Source organism: Leopardus geoffroyi, chromosome D4 (genome assembly GCF_018350155.1).
Source record: "Leopardus geoffroyi isolate Oge1 chromosome D4, O.geoffroyi_Oge1_pat1.0, whole genome shotgun sequence".
Taxonomy (NCBI): Eukaryota; Metazoa; Chordata; class Mammalia; order Carnivora; family Felidae; genus Leopardus; species Leopardus geoffroyi.
This window is the reverse complement of record NC_059342.1, coordinates 26,898,310-26,916,004: the sequence shown is the minus strand read 5'-3', so window position 1 is coordinate 26,916,004 and position 17,695 is coordinate 26,898,310. Positions and strand designations below refer to the sequence as shown.

Genomic DNA, 17,695 nt, shown 5'->3' with positions numbered 1-17,695 from the left:
GCATCCAAAAAAAGCCAAGTAATTTTCACACTAATTAAAACTGCTCTTTTACCACCTTGTCATTGGCCCAATAATGGTTGGATTGGACCATTTTAACACAATGGCTAGGTACAAGACCTAAGGTCTAAGACAGAATGCTTTACAGTAAGTTGCTTCATGAGCCAAATCACCTTGAACTGCAGATAGTGCACCGGCGGTGGTGTCATCACACTGTTGAACGGAGCAAATCTGTGCTCATATCGAACTTGTTCACTATCAAGCTCAAACTTGGGTTTTCGTACCTTGCCATCCATGTCAAATGCTACCATGGTCTAAAGAGAAAAGAAAATGAGAAAAAAGATTATATCAACACGACAAAATGAACATCCTTATTAATACAGAATAGAAAACAAGAAACAGCTATTTACACAGGGCTAAAACAACTGTAAGGCTCAGAAATCAGAAATAGGAAGAGAAAAACTGGCTTCAGTATTCATTATGTAATATGCCATCATTATATAAAAAATTGTCAAGTTCCAATGTTTAATATATTACTACCTTTCCAAGTGAAACTGTACCACATGCACATTATTTTTCTAGGACTTACGCTTTCACAGTAGCTTTGAAACCTTCAAATAAAAGCTTCTAAAGAAAAAAAGTAGGATATAATAAGAAAAGCGCAGGTCCTGTTTTTCAAACACAAGTCCGTGCTCTGTTTTATGTATTTGAATATAAATTGCAGCAAATAATCTCTCGAATTGCCAAGCACAACTTACGAGTTAGTTAGTATGTACTACCTCCTAAAAGTGCTTTGCTTAAGCTGTGGAGCTCACCCTCTTCCTAATATGCTCCTAAAGAAATACAAACCTCTCTCTTCCAAGAAACCTCTTCTGATCATGAACCAGAAATAAACTCTTCCTTCTCTTATTACTTGTGTCACACATGTCACCTGACCCGTCATTACCTAGACACTTGAGACAAGGATCACCTCTGATGAGACTCGGTATCCTTAAATGTACTCAGTAGAAGATATGTGACACACAGCAAGGGTGTTAAATTAATATCCGTTAATCAAACGAATTGATAAACACTTGATAAACACTTGATAAACAAATTAATGAAAACTAGACTTGGGCAAAAGGTAATTTTCAAGCAGATGGTTAATAAACACAAAGGTGAAATCAGAATCTGGAAAGAATCACAGAAGAAAGCCCATTTTAATTAAACTATGTGTTGAAAAGCAAAAAGAACTTCATTTGCGACAACTTACTTTAAACATTCCAGCGCACATATTCTGATATGCCTGGCTCATTGTGATCTCTCGGCTCAATGGGCGAACTGTAATTAAAAAGAAAATCACCCAGTCTTTTCCCCCTCCTCTCACATTATTGCAGGAGAAAATCTAATTTAAAAAAAATCTTCCACCTTGTTTACTAAAATTAAAAATTCACAGTTTGTTCCTACAGGTTAAATTTAGTTTTATGAACAAAATCTACAAATAATAAAATATAACTGGAAGGTTAAAAAGTCATATTCCCTAAAATAAGTAATACCATAAAATTCTGGTATGAAGTAATTTGGGTTTCTTTTGAATTCACCATTACAGAGACTTAACTTCTAAAATAGGAAACCCATGGCTATAGTCATTTAATAACCCACCCAAGCTGTTGAAACCCTCATGAAATACAAAGTAATATTTTGTTAACATTTGGAGCAGTATCTGTACCCTTCCCTAGTGATCCTGAGGGCAGTGCCCCGGAAACATTTCTTCTTCCTCAGCTGCCCACCGCGCTCTATGGTCATCTTTCTGTGCCACTGGCCCAGCACAGCTCGGGACCCACTTCCCTCCTGAGCTGTCAGCCTTCTGTCAAAAGATCAAGGATCTCCTGCTGCCTTGTGCCTTAATTTATCTTGCCTGCACACTCCACGTGTCTACGTCACCTTGTCCTAAGGCCCTCCAACACATGGAATAGCAAAGAAGTAAAAGAAAAGCAAGGGAAGGCTCCAAGGAGGCTTATGTCACTAACGGTGGGACTCAGTGTCTATCTTGTACTTGGCTCAAGAGAAGATGGGTGAGAAATTGAGGTGTAATGACTAATTCAACCATAACAAGGCACAGGTGGCTCTCCATCTATTTATGTGTAGAAATTAAAGTGCACTCCAACGTTAGTTACTTCTTGAATTTAAAAATAGCCCACAGTACCTTTCTTCTTTTTCTTTGTTTTTTTACTGCTCCGGCCTTTCTGCTGCTCTTCCATTATCCTTTCCTCTGCCATTTGGGAGCCATCAGCACGACTTAACGTGGACATCAACCATGCATAAAGGAATTCAGAGAGATACCTTAAAGGGTACCAAATGTGAGTTAATGCAAGATGTCTACACGAGACAGCTTTATCACATGTATCTCTTAATAAAGAGATATTTTTAATACTGCTTTAAAAATCTTAAAAAACAAACAAACCCTGGATTATCCAATTAGATAACTGACAGATTTTACAAGAAATTAGCATTACAGATGGTTAACTTCTCCTCTCTTGTAGACTTATATGTTGCTGGACAATGCTTAAAAATGTTTAATTTCCTACAGTGATATGCATTTTATGAATTTCTTGATAATTATGTATGTAAATCAAATGAATGCCCATTAAGCTGTTTTTTCCTTTTTACTAACTATATGAGAACACACTTCACCTTCAACCTATTAAGTAAATATTTCATTTTCCCATTAATTGTGAAAGAAAGCAATTAATACTGAAAAAATTTTAAATTGTAGGCATTATATACCAAAGCATTCTAAAAAATTAAGAACATTCAGGCTTATAATTTACTTGAGCTTAATAAATGAAATGTGAAACAGATAACAGTACACCCAATACTAACTTTTCAGAAGTTTAACCAACATTACATTCTCCTATGCCAGAAAAGCAGTTCAAATCTAGGATATGAATATTTATGATTATAATATAATCATAATAAACATTAAGGACCACTACTACATTAAGCTAAAATCAAAGATTTAGAAGAAATTTTATTATGATCAAGGATGAGCATTTAATTCGTATTTCCAAAATTCCCCCAAAAGTTGTAAGGCAGGTTACAATATTAAAACATTTACAAAAAAAAAAATATTTTAAAGCAAAATGAAAACTAGTCAGAAGACACACCTTAGGATAAACAACATTCCTTTTTGTTGTAGCCAAACAAAACCCACACATTCGATAAATCAAAACAGTATGAACTGGCAAAAAACCAAAAAACCAAAAAAACCCCAAACACCTGGAATGACTTAGGTACTGTAAGTTAAACTGAATGCTATGCTTCCTGGTAGCAACGGCAAACTGGCAAACATATTTTCGTTTGATTAAAAAAAAAAAAGCATACAATTTCATATGAAAATAATTGTTGACAGTGAATTTAAGAAAGGCATTTAGAGTATCCTTTTACAGGATACAAATGAATCCCCCCCCCGCCCCAATACACTACAAAATCTGAGGGTATCTTAACTCAATGAGAGGATTTCTATAGAGAACGAATGCTGCCTTCTACCTTCCAAATATCGAACCCGAGGGGCATATATGAGTGAAGGAGATAATTTGGCACATGTCATGCTTTTCTTGTCAAATATCAGACATCTCAGTGAGCTTTTAAGTGCATTATCAAAATTAATACACAATCATATCTATGGAGAGTCAAAGTACCGATACTCTAGACCAGTGGTTCTCAAATTGTGATCACCGGACCAGCAGCAGTATCGCCAGAACTAGTGAGAAATGCAAATGATGGAGGCCTATCCCAGACCTGCTAAACCAGGAGCTCGATGGACTGAGAAGTGACTATGATGCACTCCAGAGTTTAAGAATCAATGTTTTCCACTGCTGATTTTTAAAGGGCCCACATGCTTTAGGGATGATATTCATGAACAATGTAACACGTTTATCTTGTGAAAATGCTGGAGCCCAATGTATAATTTTGAAACTAAAAGTAGTTAAAACTAACATGAATGTTGACCACAAGGGTATTTATAGGCATAACTAAAATTTTTTTCGTTAACAAGAAATGAATCTGCTCAAATATGCAGATACGTTTCTAATAGTGTTTATCTGATCATTTATTTGCTAATTAAGAGCCCAATTCTTTGTGCCAAAAAGCATATATATATAAATTTTATTCTGAGAAATCAAGAGCACAAAAGCTTCCCAAAAGCTGACTCAAACCTCAGAGAAGGAACTTGAGCATGTTCCCCCACAAAATGTCTGGTTTGGATACTTTGTCTACTGTGAGTTAGTAACAAAACATATGCCAAGTTGCTATATTAACACCTGTTGGTAAGAGTTAGTTGTTACCTACATAAATGTCACAGGGTATAGCAAATAATATTATTCTCGTATTACTTTAGTTCAATGTTCAAATTCAAGTTTCATAACCAAGTTAGGAGCCCTGGCAGCCATGATAACAAAACCATGTCAGCTTGAAAAAGAATTACTTTCCTTCCTTCATAGCGATGACTCCAAGGAATACACAGTATCTTAATTACTGTTAAATAATTCGAATAGGAGTTAAAAAGATGAACCTTATTAAGATATACTAAACTTAGCTGTTTGTGATAAGCAACACTGGTTATTTACCACCATACATGGCCAGACTGACTAGGTTTCTCTATTTCATCTTCAAGTGAAAGCAAAGAACTATTGGCTGAGGAGGACAGCTCTTATGAACTCCTTCAAAACTGCTGAGAGAAACCCCCAGGGTGGCAGTGTGCAACAGTTATGGCTCCCAATGATAATCTTCATTTCTTCTCAGAGGAAAGATCTGGTTCAAATTTTGAACTTTAATTCAGTTAAGTACATTCCACAGCTAGCACCTATTGTCACTGAAGTCAGAGCTAAATGTGTGTGATTTTTCTCCCTAGAAACAGAAAAAAGCTCTTCAATTAATCCATTTACTTTGGAATCACTTTTATTAATTTGGAAACAAACATTAAATGGCTGGAAAAAACATTTGTATGGTGTTACAGCACTTGAAGATGTTCAAGACGATCTGGCTCTAATTTCTAACAGATGTTTTTCAATTGTCCCACAACACATTAAATGAAAAAGTACCCTGAAACTATATTCTGTTCTACAGATGCTCTCTCAGATCTTCTCTACTCGCTCCCCACTACCGATTTTAACTCAAATTGTTCTCTCACCAATATATGTAGTAGTACTCGTGCATGCTGTAGAGTTCCAATTCAAAGCCGCTCAGAAGATACTGGATCATAATTCGCAGGTTATGATAAAGGACCCAGGTACCTAAACAGGCCAAATGTTGCCTTTGGGGTTCCTGTTTCAACAGCATAGTGTGAAGGGCTGCATCAACCTTCTCTGCCTATCAGAATAAAATGTCATAACACGGACTTTCGTTTCAAGGTAATGAAAGAATAAAAAAAAAACGACAAACAGCTAAAAATAGCATTTAGACAGAAAATATAAAACTTGTCACTAAAGAATTTATACTTTCAAAACATTTTTTGGTTCCATTCACATTTAAACTTCCCATTTCACAATGGATAACGTTTACCTAAACGCTCCTTAAACTAAAAAGACATTTTATAAAACAAAAATACAAAAATACAAAATACAAAAATAAGATTTTCTTTTCCACAGCTACATAATAAATCAATTAATTATTTTAATTTTAGTAATATAATTTAGTGATTCATCACTTACATATAACACCCAGTGCTCGTCCCAACAAGTATCCTCCTTAAGGCCCATCACCCATTTAACCCAACCCCCTACCCACCTCCCCTCCAGCAACCCTTATTTTGTTCTCTGTATTTAAGAGTCTCTTATGGTTTGTCTTAAGATTTTTGTTAGAATGTGAACTTGCTATAAAACTATATTCTACACATATTTTATAATTTATCCTGATTATCAAAGAAATAATTTAAGAGGTTTCTCAGTTTGGATTATTGTTCTCTTTTTGTAAACTCTTTCTTTGATATATGGAAATGTTACATTTTAAGTTAAAAGTAAATTAATCATGCTAAAAACTTAAATAGTTAAAACGTTGTTCCAAAGAACTGTTTTTAAAAATCTGATCAAGGTAAATGAACTGCTTAATTTTAGAAGGGAGGGCAACTTGTTGGCTCTTACCTCATCCTGCAAGGTAGCAAATTCCTCAAGAATATGACCAAGCTTATCTCTCTGTCGAGCCCGATTATGTCCATGGATCTGAATAAGACTACAGAATGGCTGCAAATACATACGATTTGTTAACTGCCAATGTGAAATTTCTTGACACTAAAGAAAATTAACATTCTAAGTTTTCAAAATCTAGTTTAAGGGGAAAAAATTACTGTGGAGGTAAGAATCAGGACTATGCGTATTTCTTACATAGGTATTTCTTTTTAAGGAAACTTAACACAAGATTTTATCAAGAGCCAGAAGAAAGCGGCTATTAATGAAACCTGTTTTCATATGGCAAAAATATGTTACTTCAATCTTTAGATATCTTCCCACAATTCCAAGAGAATAGTTTCCTCTTCTGAGGATCTCAAGCCATAAGCCAATGTTCAAGGGTAACATTTCTGTGCTACTTTAAATATACCAGAATAATTATAAGGCTTAAGTAATGGCTGATACAGCTGACCTCTGAACAACACATGGGTTAGGGGCACTTATATCTTGCAGAGTTGAAAATCCACATATAACTTTTGACTCCCCCAAAACTTAACTACTACTAATAGCCAACTGTTGACTGGAAGACTTACTGAAAACATCAACAGTCAGTTAACTCCTATTTTGTATGTTATATGCATTATATGCTGTATTCTCACAATGAAGTAAGCTAAAGAAAAGGAATTGTTATTAAGAAAATCTTAAGAAAGTACATTTATATTTATAGTACCGTATTGAAGAAAATCTGCACATGAGTGCACCTGCAAAGTTGAAACCCGTGTTGTTCAAGGGTCAACTGTTCTCTATAAACCCTAAGGTTCTTCAATTCCTATTCTATATCCTAAAATATTGTTAACACTTCACTAATCAGACAATATGCACGAATGGTAAGATGCTCTGATTTAAGAAATGTGAATCAGAAGATCCTTCAAATAGAATTGTTTTAAATTTGTACAGTTTGATAGATATTATCTCACTTGATCAATAACTAGCCTATGTATGAGGTACAGGGGCAGTATTAATACCTCACTTCTTAAAGATGGGGGAATTTATAGAAAAGTGAAGTGATCTTCCTGACAATGATAAAATGTTAATGATACAGACGAGATCTGGCCTTTTAGTTCTCCTTTCACCCTCCCAAGGTGCCTTGCTATATTTTAGTAACTGGAATTAGGCCTCCCAAACTGTTTCAGTTCTCCAAAAGAAATGTTTATATAATTAAATTAGAATGATTTATGATTAATTTAATCCACTACACGATTTATATTTTTTCCTAATTACCCTATATTTGAAAAAAATTTGTGCTCCCGTCTCAAGTAGTAATTTTAATTTTACTATAATCCTGTTCATTAAGGTAGCACAAAGAGAAGTATCTGGGGCTGGTACAAACATTCCTTGTTCATATGGTCAAAAATAGTTTTTGTGCACATTTACAAAAAATTTTAACAACTTCTGTTTTCCCAGATGGGGGTCATAACTGCTTGTGTGGTCCCTGGGGGTTATAGTGAGAGGACATCAAAGGTGCCTCAGTATTTAACGACCTGCCAGGAAGACTCCACATTAGAAAGCTATCTACTCAAGTGCAAGAACAGACAGAAATTTTTCATTTTTTCGGGGAAAATGACTAAGAACTGTTGGATGAAAAAAGTAACACAAATGAATGTGACTGAAGGAATTACACCCAATTTTTATTTTTATTTTGTTTTTTAAAATTTTATTTGAGAGTGTGTGTGTGTGAGCGGGAAAGGGGCAGAAAGAGGGAGAGAGGGAATCTCAAGCAGGCATCTTGATATAGGGCTTGATCTCATAAACCATGAGATCACGACCTGAGTCGAAACCAACAACCAGACACTTAACAGACTGAGCCACCCAGGCGCCCCACTCCCCACGATTTTTAAAGTATCCATCACAACGATCCAAACTGCAGTTCTTACCCGAACACAGTGAGTAACAAAGGAGTCAATACAGTCCTTAGCCTGGTGATTATTATATAGGCAGCACCTGTAAGATAATGCTCATTAAAATCAAACTATTTGGCCTACAAAAAGCAGCAGGGATACCAACAGACCAAAATTCTGGAAAAAAGAGAAAATGGAACCAAATACCTTACTAAATTAAACACGGTTAGCATTAGATTAAGAAATATTTCACTATTATTGTGTTATTCACACAACAAATGTACATTTCCAATTCTTCCAGTTCTATACTTGGACAGAGTTGGATCCAACAAGATCAAATTAACAAGGAGAGAAGAAAAATTCCAAAGTTCTACTTTTTCATGGCCCTACTACAATGTTATTTATTTTTCTACAACTAACACCCTCATAGATTATACCCATAATAATAATTACAAAGAAAATGCTATACAGAATCCTAATTTTTTAAAGATGTATCCACATTTCCAACCACTGGCCAAAATCCTCACTTATACATTTCTGGCAGCTCATCCTCTATCCTCATCAAGTGATTTCCTTTCTGGTGCTCCTTGTCTCAGTTATTAAAGTGACTAAAGCCTTCCTGAGCAGTCTGGGAGGGTCTGCTACCTGCCTGGCTCTAGAGGAGCCAATTCAGCCAATTCGGGGGCTGAATAGATGGGAAGATTATTTTTGTTTCTATCCCTGAGGTCAGTGGCCTTTGCACTTAAGAACATGGGAAAAAAGCAAAGACTTTTCCCTGGCACACTGACAGGAGCAGACAACTCACTACTTCTAAGTATTTGCCATAACTGAACAATCTGACCAGAGCCTCAAAGATCAACAGAGCCACAATCATGCAATGGAAAATGACAATGCACGCAGCAGCCATGAGAAAGAGGAGGCAGAACACCAGGAATAGGTGGTGGCAAAAGAGAAGTACTAGAAGGTCTGCTAGATCTTTAACTCCAAAGTAAGAAAGTTACTTAAGGTGATTAAAATAAAGCTCTTAAAGGAGGAAAAAAAAAAAAAAAAAAAAAAAAAAGACTTTCTGGATCCCAAAATTAGGATTTTCAAATTTAAAAATTCAACAGATGAAAAGATGCTCACTTGTAGTCTTGAAGGTCAAGGAAGAACTTTCTCACATCACAGCAAAAATGACAAGAGATAAATAAAGGAAAATTACTCATTGGAAGACTTGAGGCTTTAAGGACTGAGTTCCCGACAGGTGTTGCTGAAAATCAGACACGTACATTCTGGTAAAACTCTTTAATTCCAGAAAAACCAACCAACCAACCAACCAACCAAACCAAACAAAACCCAGAAACTTTACAATCTTCCAGAAGAAAAGTGTCCAATCACTTAACAAAGGAAAAAAAGAATTAGATCAGGATCACATTTCTTATCTCTAACACTGGAATTCTAAAACAGTGGAATAACATTTACATGTTATCATGCAATGAACTCTGTCATATATACAGTCAATTCCCGGTACTCATGATAGTTCTATTCTTTAAAGCTGCTGCAGACACTGAATTAGAGAATACGGCAACATTGCCGCTAGGGTAAAATACTGGGTTAGGTTCCTGCCAGCTACTGGTGACACCGTCTTCATCAACAGATCACTACATGACCTTGCATTATGTGTTTAAAGATGCTTTATGTGATGTATATTGCCAATTCATTACCAAACTCATGGCTGAGTGAAGCTTCTCTAACATACATATTCTCTCTGAAAGGCATGCCACAGCCTTCTTGTGCTAAGGGACACTAGACAGCGTATCATTACAGATGGAGGTCATTTGAAACTATGAAATCACCAACAAAAAGCACAAAAATGTGAAGAACATGGCACCTAATGGAGCTGTTCACGGTATAAGAACTGAAAAAGAAGGTAGAGAGTTTCCTTATTCAGTATCGGGAGACTCTAATTTTTTTTTGTTGTTGTTGTTGCTCTGCCCATGTCCATGAATTCAGCGAGAGCAGAGCAATGATTTGAAGGTTACAAATATATCTTAGCAAGTAAGCAAGATCTGCAAATATGGAATCTTCAAACAATGAAGGTTGAACTGTAACTAACCCTAAATAAGTAATAATAAAAGTGCTAAAGAAGACTGTTAAATAGAAAAGGGAAAGATGCAAATCAGACACAGACACTATTTCACACATATCAGATTGTCAAAAACTGAAGAGTCTGATTATGACAAAGCACAAAGTCTAAGAAAACTGGAATTCTTATACCCTGTTGTCTGGAATACAAATTGGTTAAATTATTTTGTAAAGCAATTTGGCAAAACTAGTGAAGTTGAAGATGCACATACCCTACGATCAGCAATTAATTCCAGTTCTAAGTATAGACAGCCTATGTGCACAAGGAGACATACTCAAAGAAGTTCACTACAGCACTGTTTTCAATAGTAATAAATTAGAAAGAACTTAAATGTCCATTTATAGAGAAACAGCAAAACAAACTGCAACATATTCCAAGGGTGGATTTCAATGAACGAAGTATCAAACCTGTTGATTTCAAAACCCTAATGTTGAATGAAAAAATCATGTTGCAAAAGGATGTATACAGTGTGACAACATTTATGTGAAGTCTAAAAACATATAAAATAAATGGATGTATTATTTCTGGACACATATTTGGGTGAAGTGTATAAGCATTCATAAGAGACACAAACTGTAGTGCACAGTGGACACCTCTAGGACCAGAGGTGGAGGAAAGGACTGGGTGGAGTGTTGGGGGGCGGGGGGGGGGGGGGGGGAGTGTGGGGAGTTGGATTTGAAATGGCAGCCAGCAGCTCTCAGAATGTGGCCCAGGTTCCCCCGGTAGGGGTGGTGACTTTAGGATGCTTTCTAGGGGACAAGGTCAAAACCATTCTCACAATAACATTAGGATGTTATTCGCCTTTGGTATTCCTTCTCTCACAAGTGTACGGTAAGTGTTTCTGGAGTCTACATGGCATGCGTTAACAGACTGAAAGCAGAAGCAGGTCAAAATGATTCAGCTATCTTCTATTAGGACAGACAGAAAACAGATCTACAAAAATGTAAAACTGCCACTTTTATCACTAATTTTTCTTAAAAACATGGTTGTCTTCCACAAAAATGTTTCGATTAATGTAATGGGTTTCCTATTTAAAAAAATTAATAAATATTTTTAAAGTATTGTTTTAATTTCTAAAACAGTAGGTAGCAATACACATGACCCATATAAACAAAAGCTATCTGGGTCTTTAATAACTTTTAAGAATGTAAAGGGGTACCAAGACAAAAAAGCTTAAGAACTGCTGATCTAGATGTATTTCTAATAATTTAATTCGTGAAAATTAGCTGCTCCTTGATATTCAAGCTCAGCTCTACTCTAGGACATGGTGTTGCTGTCGGAAGCCCGACCCTGACTCTGCACAGCTCACTACCTCAGTTTACTCACGTTTCACCACATGCTTTCTATAACTATGCCCTAAGAGATCTATCTATCCCCTTTATCTTTCTACAAACTCACATTATGTATTTGTCTACTGTTCAGTCTCTCCCACTGGATGCGAGGTGCCTTGTTAGCAGGTGTGTTCTTCTTTTCCCTAGAACCCAAAAAGGTTCTGGCCTGGCAACAACAAGTACTAATTTATTATATTTATTACATAAGGGAACTGATAAAATTTATAAATTCATATAAATATGCATTAAGTATTTATCAAATTTTATCAATTCTCCAAAAGGTGAATATATAAAAACCAAAGAAAAATATTGTTTAAATGGATGGTAGTGTATGTCACTTATACAAATCTGAATACTGGATGTATTTAATTACAAATTTTAAAATAATTTTTAAGTGTCTGTTTGCAGACAACATATTATGTAGAAAACCTAAAAATTCCATCAAAAAACTGTTGGACTACTTAACTGAGTAAAGTTGCAGGGTATAAAAAATCAATATACAAAAATCTGCTGTATTTCTATACACTGACAATAAACTATCAGAGAAATTAAGAAAGTAATCCCATGTATAAGAGGACCAAAAACAATAAAGTACTTAGGAATACATTTAACCAAGGAGGGGAAAGATCAATACACTTTTGAAAACTGTAAGACACTCATGAAAGAAACTGAAGACACAAATAAATAGATATTCTGTGCTTTTGGACTGGAAGAATATTGTTAGAGTCGATCCTTACTGAAATTCAAATAGCATGTTTCACAGATATAGAGAAAACAACCCCAGAATTTATATGGGACCCCAAACACTCTGAAAACAAAGCAATCTTGAGAAAGAACAAAAAAGCCGGAGGCATCACACTCCCAGATTTCAAACTATACTACCAAAGTGACAGTATTCAAAACAGAATATTATTGGCATAAAAACAGACACATAGATCAATAAAACAGAATAGAGAGCCTAGGGGGAAAAAAAAGCATGCATATATGGTCAATTAACTTTTGACAAAGAAGCCAAGAATATACAATGGGGAAAAGACAGACTCTTCAATAAGTAATACTGGGAAAACTGGACAGCCACATGTAAAAGAAATGACATTGGACCCTTACACCATACACAAGAATCAAACAAAAATGGATTAAAGACCCACTTTTGTATGTAAGATCTGAAGTTTCTGGTGTATTAGAAGAAAACATAGGGGATCAAGATTTTTTGGTTTTGCACCAAAAGCAAAGGCAACAAAAGCAAAAATAAGCAGCGGGATTATGTCAAACTGAAAAGCTCCTGCTCAGCAAACAATCAACAAAATGAAAAAGCAACCTACAGAATGGGAGAAAATATTTGCAAACCACACGCCCAATAAAGGGTTAACCAGGGAAGGGTCAACAAAATCCTGAAAAAGAATGTAGCCAGAGGACATGTCTTAACAAGATATTAAAACTTAAGACAAAGCCACAATAATAAGAATCATCAAAAACAAAACAAAAAGAAAACACTATCATTGGAACTGGAAAAAAATTTCAATACATAAAGGATTTCCAAGTAAAATAAAGGTGGTCTTCTTTTAATCCAGTGGGAAATGATGGTTTATATTGTAAGTGATGTTCACCCAACAGACTACCTACAAGGAAAATCAGGTTGAACTTCTATCTTCACACCACTTAATCTTAAATGCACAAGAATAAAAATCTTTGGACAAAACCTTGAACAAAAATCTTTGGAAGTGACTAAAGGTACAACCTATGTGCTGGGGCGATTTACCTCCAACAAGAAACCTAAAATATTGGATAAAATTTAGTAGCAAAAACTACCACACAGAAGGCAAAAATTGTGATGCAAAAGAAAACTTAAGGAAAAAAAATCTGCAATGCCTATCACAAATGAAGGAGTTGAAAGATAATTTAGTCAGGACTTGTATACTATGAGGAGCTATATACTGTATGATAGATAACTATTGTTTAACAATGTATATTAGATACTCATAATGTACAAACAGCTCATATAAATTTTCCAAAAAAGTAAACCACTTAAAAGTTAATGGGCAAAGAATATAAACAATTCATATAAAAGTATTTCTAAATGTTCAATAAATATTGTATTAAATCCTCAAATTAAAATAACAATGAGATATTGTTTCCTGCTAAACACACTGGAAAAAATTAAAAGGAGTTAGGGAATGTGCACTCTCATATACTGCTAACAGAAATACAAATTGTTACAATCTTTTAGAATGCAATCTGGTAATATCTATTATAAGTACACATGCCCCCATCCAGTAAACCCCAATGCACAGAATACATTCACATTATGATATATTTGGCAACCATTATAAAGAATTGGATCTACATCAGATCATTTGAAACACCAATTCATGATGTACCTTTGAGTGGGGGAAAAAAAGAATTTTAAAAACAAAAATTTTAAGAAAGCAATCCACAAAAAGTAATTAAAAGTTCATGATAAAAACAGCTTGTTTAACATGATCCCATTTACATAAAGTCAAATGTGTATCATACATCTATGTAGCACAGATCTAAGGGATCTAAGAGGTCTATAGTGATGGTCATCAAAATGTTACCTCAAGGCTAAGACTTCAGGGGATTTTTATTATTTTTCACATTTTATGCACTGTCTAAACTTCAAACACGACCATATATTTATATAATAATATAAACATAATATTATATAATAATATAAACAACTAGCTTCTGGTTTCTTTTTTTTTTTTAAAGCAACTTATTTACCTTCTTATTCCTTTCCTTCCCCTGCTGAATCAGTTGTCAAGTCCTATTAATTTTACCTCTGAAATGTTCCTCAGGTCTGTCTTCTTTATAATCCCAAAGTTTAATCCTTTATCATTTCTTGCCTGTAGTACCGAATTAGCCTACCTCAACACTTTGCCTCCTTTATCACTACCAGTTTGTTTCCTATTAAAAACTACGCACCATAAAAAAATACATACTATCCTATGCTAATTTCCTCCTAAAAACCTGAGCACTTCTTCACTGACCATAAAGACCAAATTTTACCAAAGCATTCAAAACTCGTAAGTCCCAAACTATCTTAACCATCCAACTGCCATTTATTTATTCACTCATTCAACAAAGATTCATCATGTGCTGTGTGCTAGACAGTGTTCTTGCACCTGTGATACATTAGTGAACAAAGAGCCAAAACGACCTGCCCTGACCTTGTAGAGTTCATATTCTAACGGGAGTGGGGGGAGGACGAGAGGGAAATAAAAAATGAACACAATGAAGAATTATGTAGTGTATATATACAGCACGTAAGCACAGTGAAAGAGCAAATTATACAGCAGGTAAGAAGATCGTTGTTAACAGGAGAGAGAACTATATACAGCCCAGTGCTGGGCTGAGGCAGGGAAGAGGTTGTACTTCTTAAACAGTCTGATCAAAGCAGTCCTGACTGAGATGAAGTTAAACAGACTTGAAGGCGGTGAGGCAGTCAGTCTTGGGGATTTCTGAGTAAAACGTCCTCCACCTCAGACTCTGTGTAAAGGTTGTAGGCTGAGAGTGAGCCTGTATGTTCCTGGAATAGCAAGGAGGGCAGTGTGGCTGATGGGGGGAGTGGGGTAAGAGATGAGGCCAGAGAGGCATCAGGACAGGAGTCTAGACCAGAGTGTATGGGACCTCCTAGGCTCAATCATAAGGACTGTGGCTTTTACTGTGAATGAAACAGGGAATATAAGCAACACTGAGGCTGCCTGGGAATTTACCTCCTCCCAGAGTCAGTCCTTAATGGACTCGTATGTGGGTAAATTCTCAGGCTCCTTTGTTTTATCCCTAACAACTCTGAGGTGCTACCCACACTATCTCCAGAGCTTCCCACCAGGACATAACCAGAGTTACTTTCCCTGAAGTATACCTCTGCACGTTTTTTTTTCCTTTGCATGTCCCACTTGCCGACAACACCGCTGGTTTCTCCTGGGAACAGTTTCTTTTTTTTTTCTTTTAAAGTTCATTTATTGATAGAGAGAAAGAAAGAGAGACAGAGAGGGAGGGAGGGAGGGAGGGAGGGAGGGAAGGAGGGAGGGGCAGAGAGAGAGAGAAAGAGGGAGAATCTCAAGCAGGCTCCACACTGCCAGTGCAGAGCTCAATGAGGGGCTTGATCTCATGAAGTGTAAGATCATGACCTGAGCTGAGGTCAACAGCTGGACGCTTAACTGACTGAGCCACCAGGCGCTGCTCCTGGGAACACTTTCTAAGTCTCAGGATCTGCTTCTGAGAAACCCAAGTTAAGAGAGGAAAAAGTTTTATGTGAGATGTGGCATGATTTATTCAACAAACTGAATGCTGAACCACTAACTGTTCCTAAAATACACAATTCATATGCTCATGTCTTTAGACATGCTGGTTTCTTTGCTAAGAAATAACAACACCTTTCTTCCGTCCCCTTTGGAAAAGCTTTATTCCTTTTCTAAAATGCCAACACAAATGATGATTTCTTGCTGTATGAAATCCTTTCCAGCCTCTTATTAAAGCAACATGTTTCTATCAGAACATAATTTAAGAAATAATTATCTGCATTTTCTATTTTTATCTAGACTCAGATCATTAAGAGACCTTATCTGATTTTTTATAATTACTCCCAAAGTGCTTACCTAACACAGTGCTTTGCACACAGTAAGAATCAATGCAACTTACTGTATTTGATAATTCCTTGTAAGGTTTTCTTCTCATATTGAGCCTAATGTCAACCTCACAAAAACTTCAGTTTAAATCTAAATAATATGCAGCAGAAATCAATTTATTTTACTATGAGTTATTTATTTTCTGCATGAAGATGTGATTCCAACAGTTTTTATGCCTTGGCTGTAAACGAGCACAGAGACCTGGGGCTTTTAAGAAATGTACACGCTATGTAAAGTCTCATAGTACTTACTTTGGGGAGAGCACCGGAGGACTGACAAAAGACCGAAGTGCATCTTTCACCATGTCTTGCATGAGATGGGTTCCAAAGACCTTTTTGTTATCCACCAGGAAAGTAGTCTTAAAACAAATGTCATGTGTTAGTAATGCTGTCAAAATCTTGACATATTGTACATATAACTGTCATTACTGTGACATGAACACAACAGAAGAGATTGAAGCATAAAAACCTGGTGGAAATCAATGCATCACTACCTCCACAATGGGTTATTACTTGTTAATCTATATTTAAGATGTATTCTGATGAAGGTGTATAAAGAAAAAATACCTCTCAAGCCAAAGGCAATAATAGTGAACTAGTCAAAATGAGCTGACCAGGGACACCTGGGTGGCTCAGCTGGCTCTTGTTTCAACTCAGGACATGATTTCACAGGTTCATAATTGTGCCTGTGTCCAGCTCTGTGCGGACAGTGAGGAATCTGCTTGGAATTCTCTCTCTCCCTCTCTCTCAAAAATAAATAAACTTAAAAAAACAAACCTCAAAATGAAATGACTAGTCTGAATACGTCAAATAAGCTAATATATAAGAAAGAGGGCTTCATAAGTTATTAAACAGCAAATGGCTATAAATATTTAGTTGACAAACTTTGTCTCTAATGAACATTTTGGAATACGTGCTTCCTGAAATTGGAAAAATTATTTAATGATTAAATTTAAAATAAATTATTTAACAATAGTTTGCATTTCATTTTCTCCCCTTACTGACCTCAGCATATTTTAATATTTCCTATACTATCCCTTCTTTGATTTCCTAACCCATTTGGGTTGTTTCCAGTTTTGGGTGATCATGAAACAAATAGCTATAAACATTCGCATACAGGTTTCCAGGAGAAAACTGGGTTTCACTTTTCTTAGGTAAACATTAAGCAGGAGTGGGATTTGTACATTTAATTTAATAAGAATCTGCCAAATTGTTTTACAAAGTGGTTGTAGCACTTCATGGAATTATCAGTAAATGCATCCTCACCAGCACTTGGTATTATCAGTTTTTCTTTCTTCTTTTTAAAAGATATTAGAAAAGAAAGATAGTGGTATTTCATTGTGGTTTTAATCTGCATATCCCTAGTACCAATTATGTTGAATCTTAAAAAAACTAGGTTGTCTGTTTTCTGTTAGGTTTATAAATTTCTTTGTATGATACAAGTCCTATACTACACATGATCTGCAAATATTTTCTCCCATTCTGTAGTCTCTTTTCATTTTAACAGTATCTTCCACAGACTTATACTTTTAAGTTGATCAACTGACCATTTT

General features: G+C 35.7%; 1 protein-coding gene across 5 annotated transcripts in view; it reads right to left on the bottom strand.

Moving 5' to 3' along the window:
* Window positions 1-17,695, bottom strand: part of NAA35 (N-alpha-acetyltransferase 35, NatC auxiliary subunit) — a 96,843-nt gene that overhangs the window by 4,620 nt on the left and 74,528 nt on the right. For all 5 annotated transcript variants that reach the window (XM_045469004.1, XM_045469005.1, XM_045469009.1 and 2 more), the window contains exons 14-20: window positions 16,395-16,501; window positions 8,075-8,141; window positions 6,117-6,215; window positions 5,168-5,346; window positions 2,183-2,319; window positions 1,250-1,317; window positions 171-311 (exon numbers count right to left, since the gene is read on the bottom strand). In XM_045469004.1, the coding sequence (XP_045324960.1) occupies window positions 171-311; window positions 1,250-1,317; window positions 2,183-2,319; window positions 5,168-5,346; window positions 6,117-6,215; window positions 8,075-8,141; window positions 16,395-16,501 (798 nt within the window). The remainder of the gene's footprint in view (window positions 1-170; window positions 312-1,249; window positions 1,318-2,182; window positions 2,320-5,167; window positions 5,347-6,116; window positions 6,216-8,074; window positions 8,142-16,394; window positions 16,502-17,695) is intronic.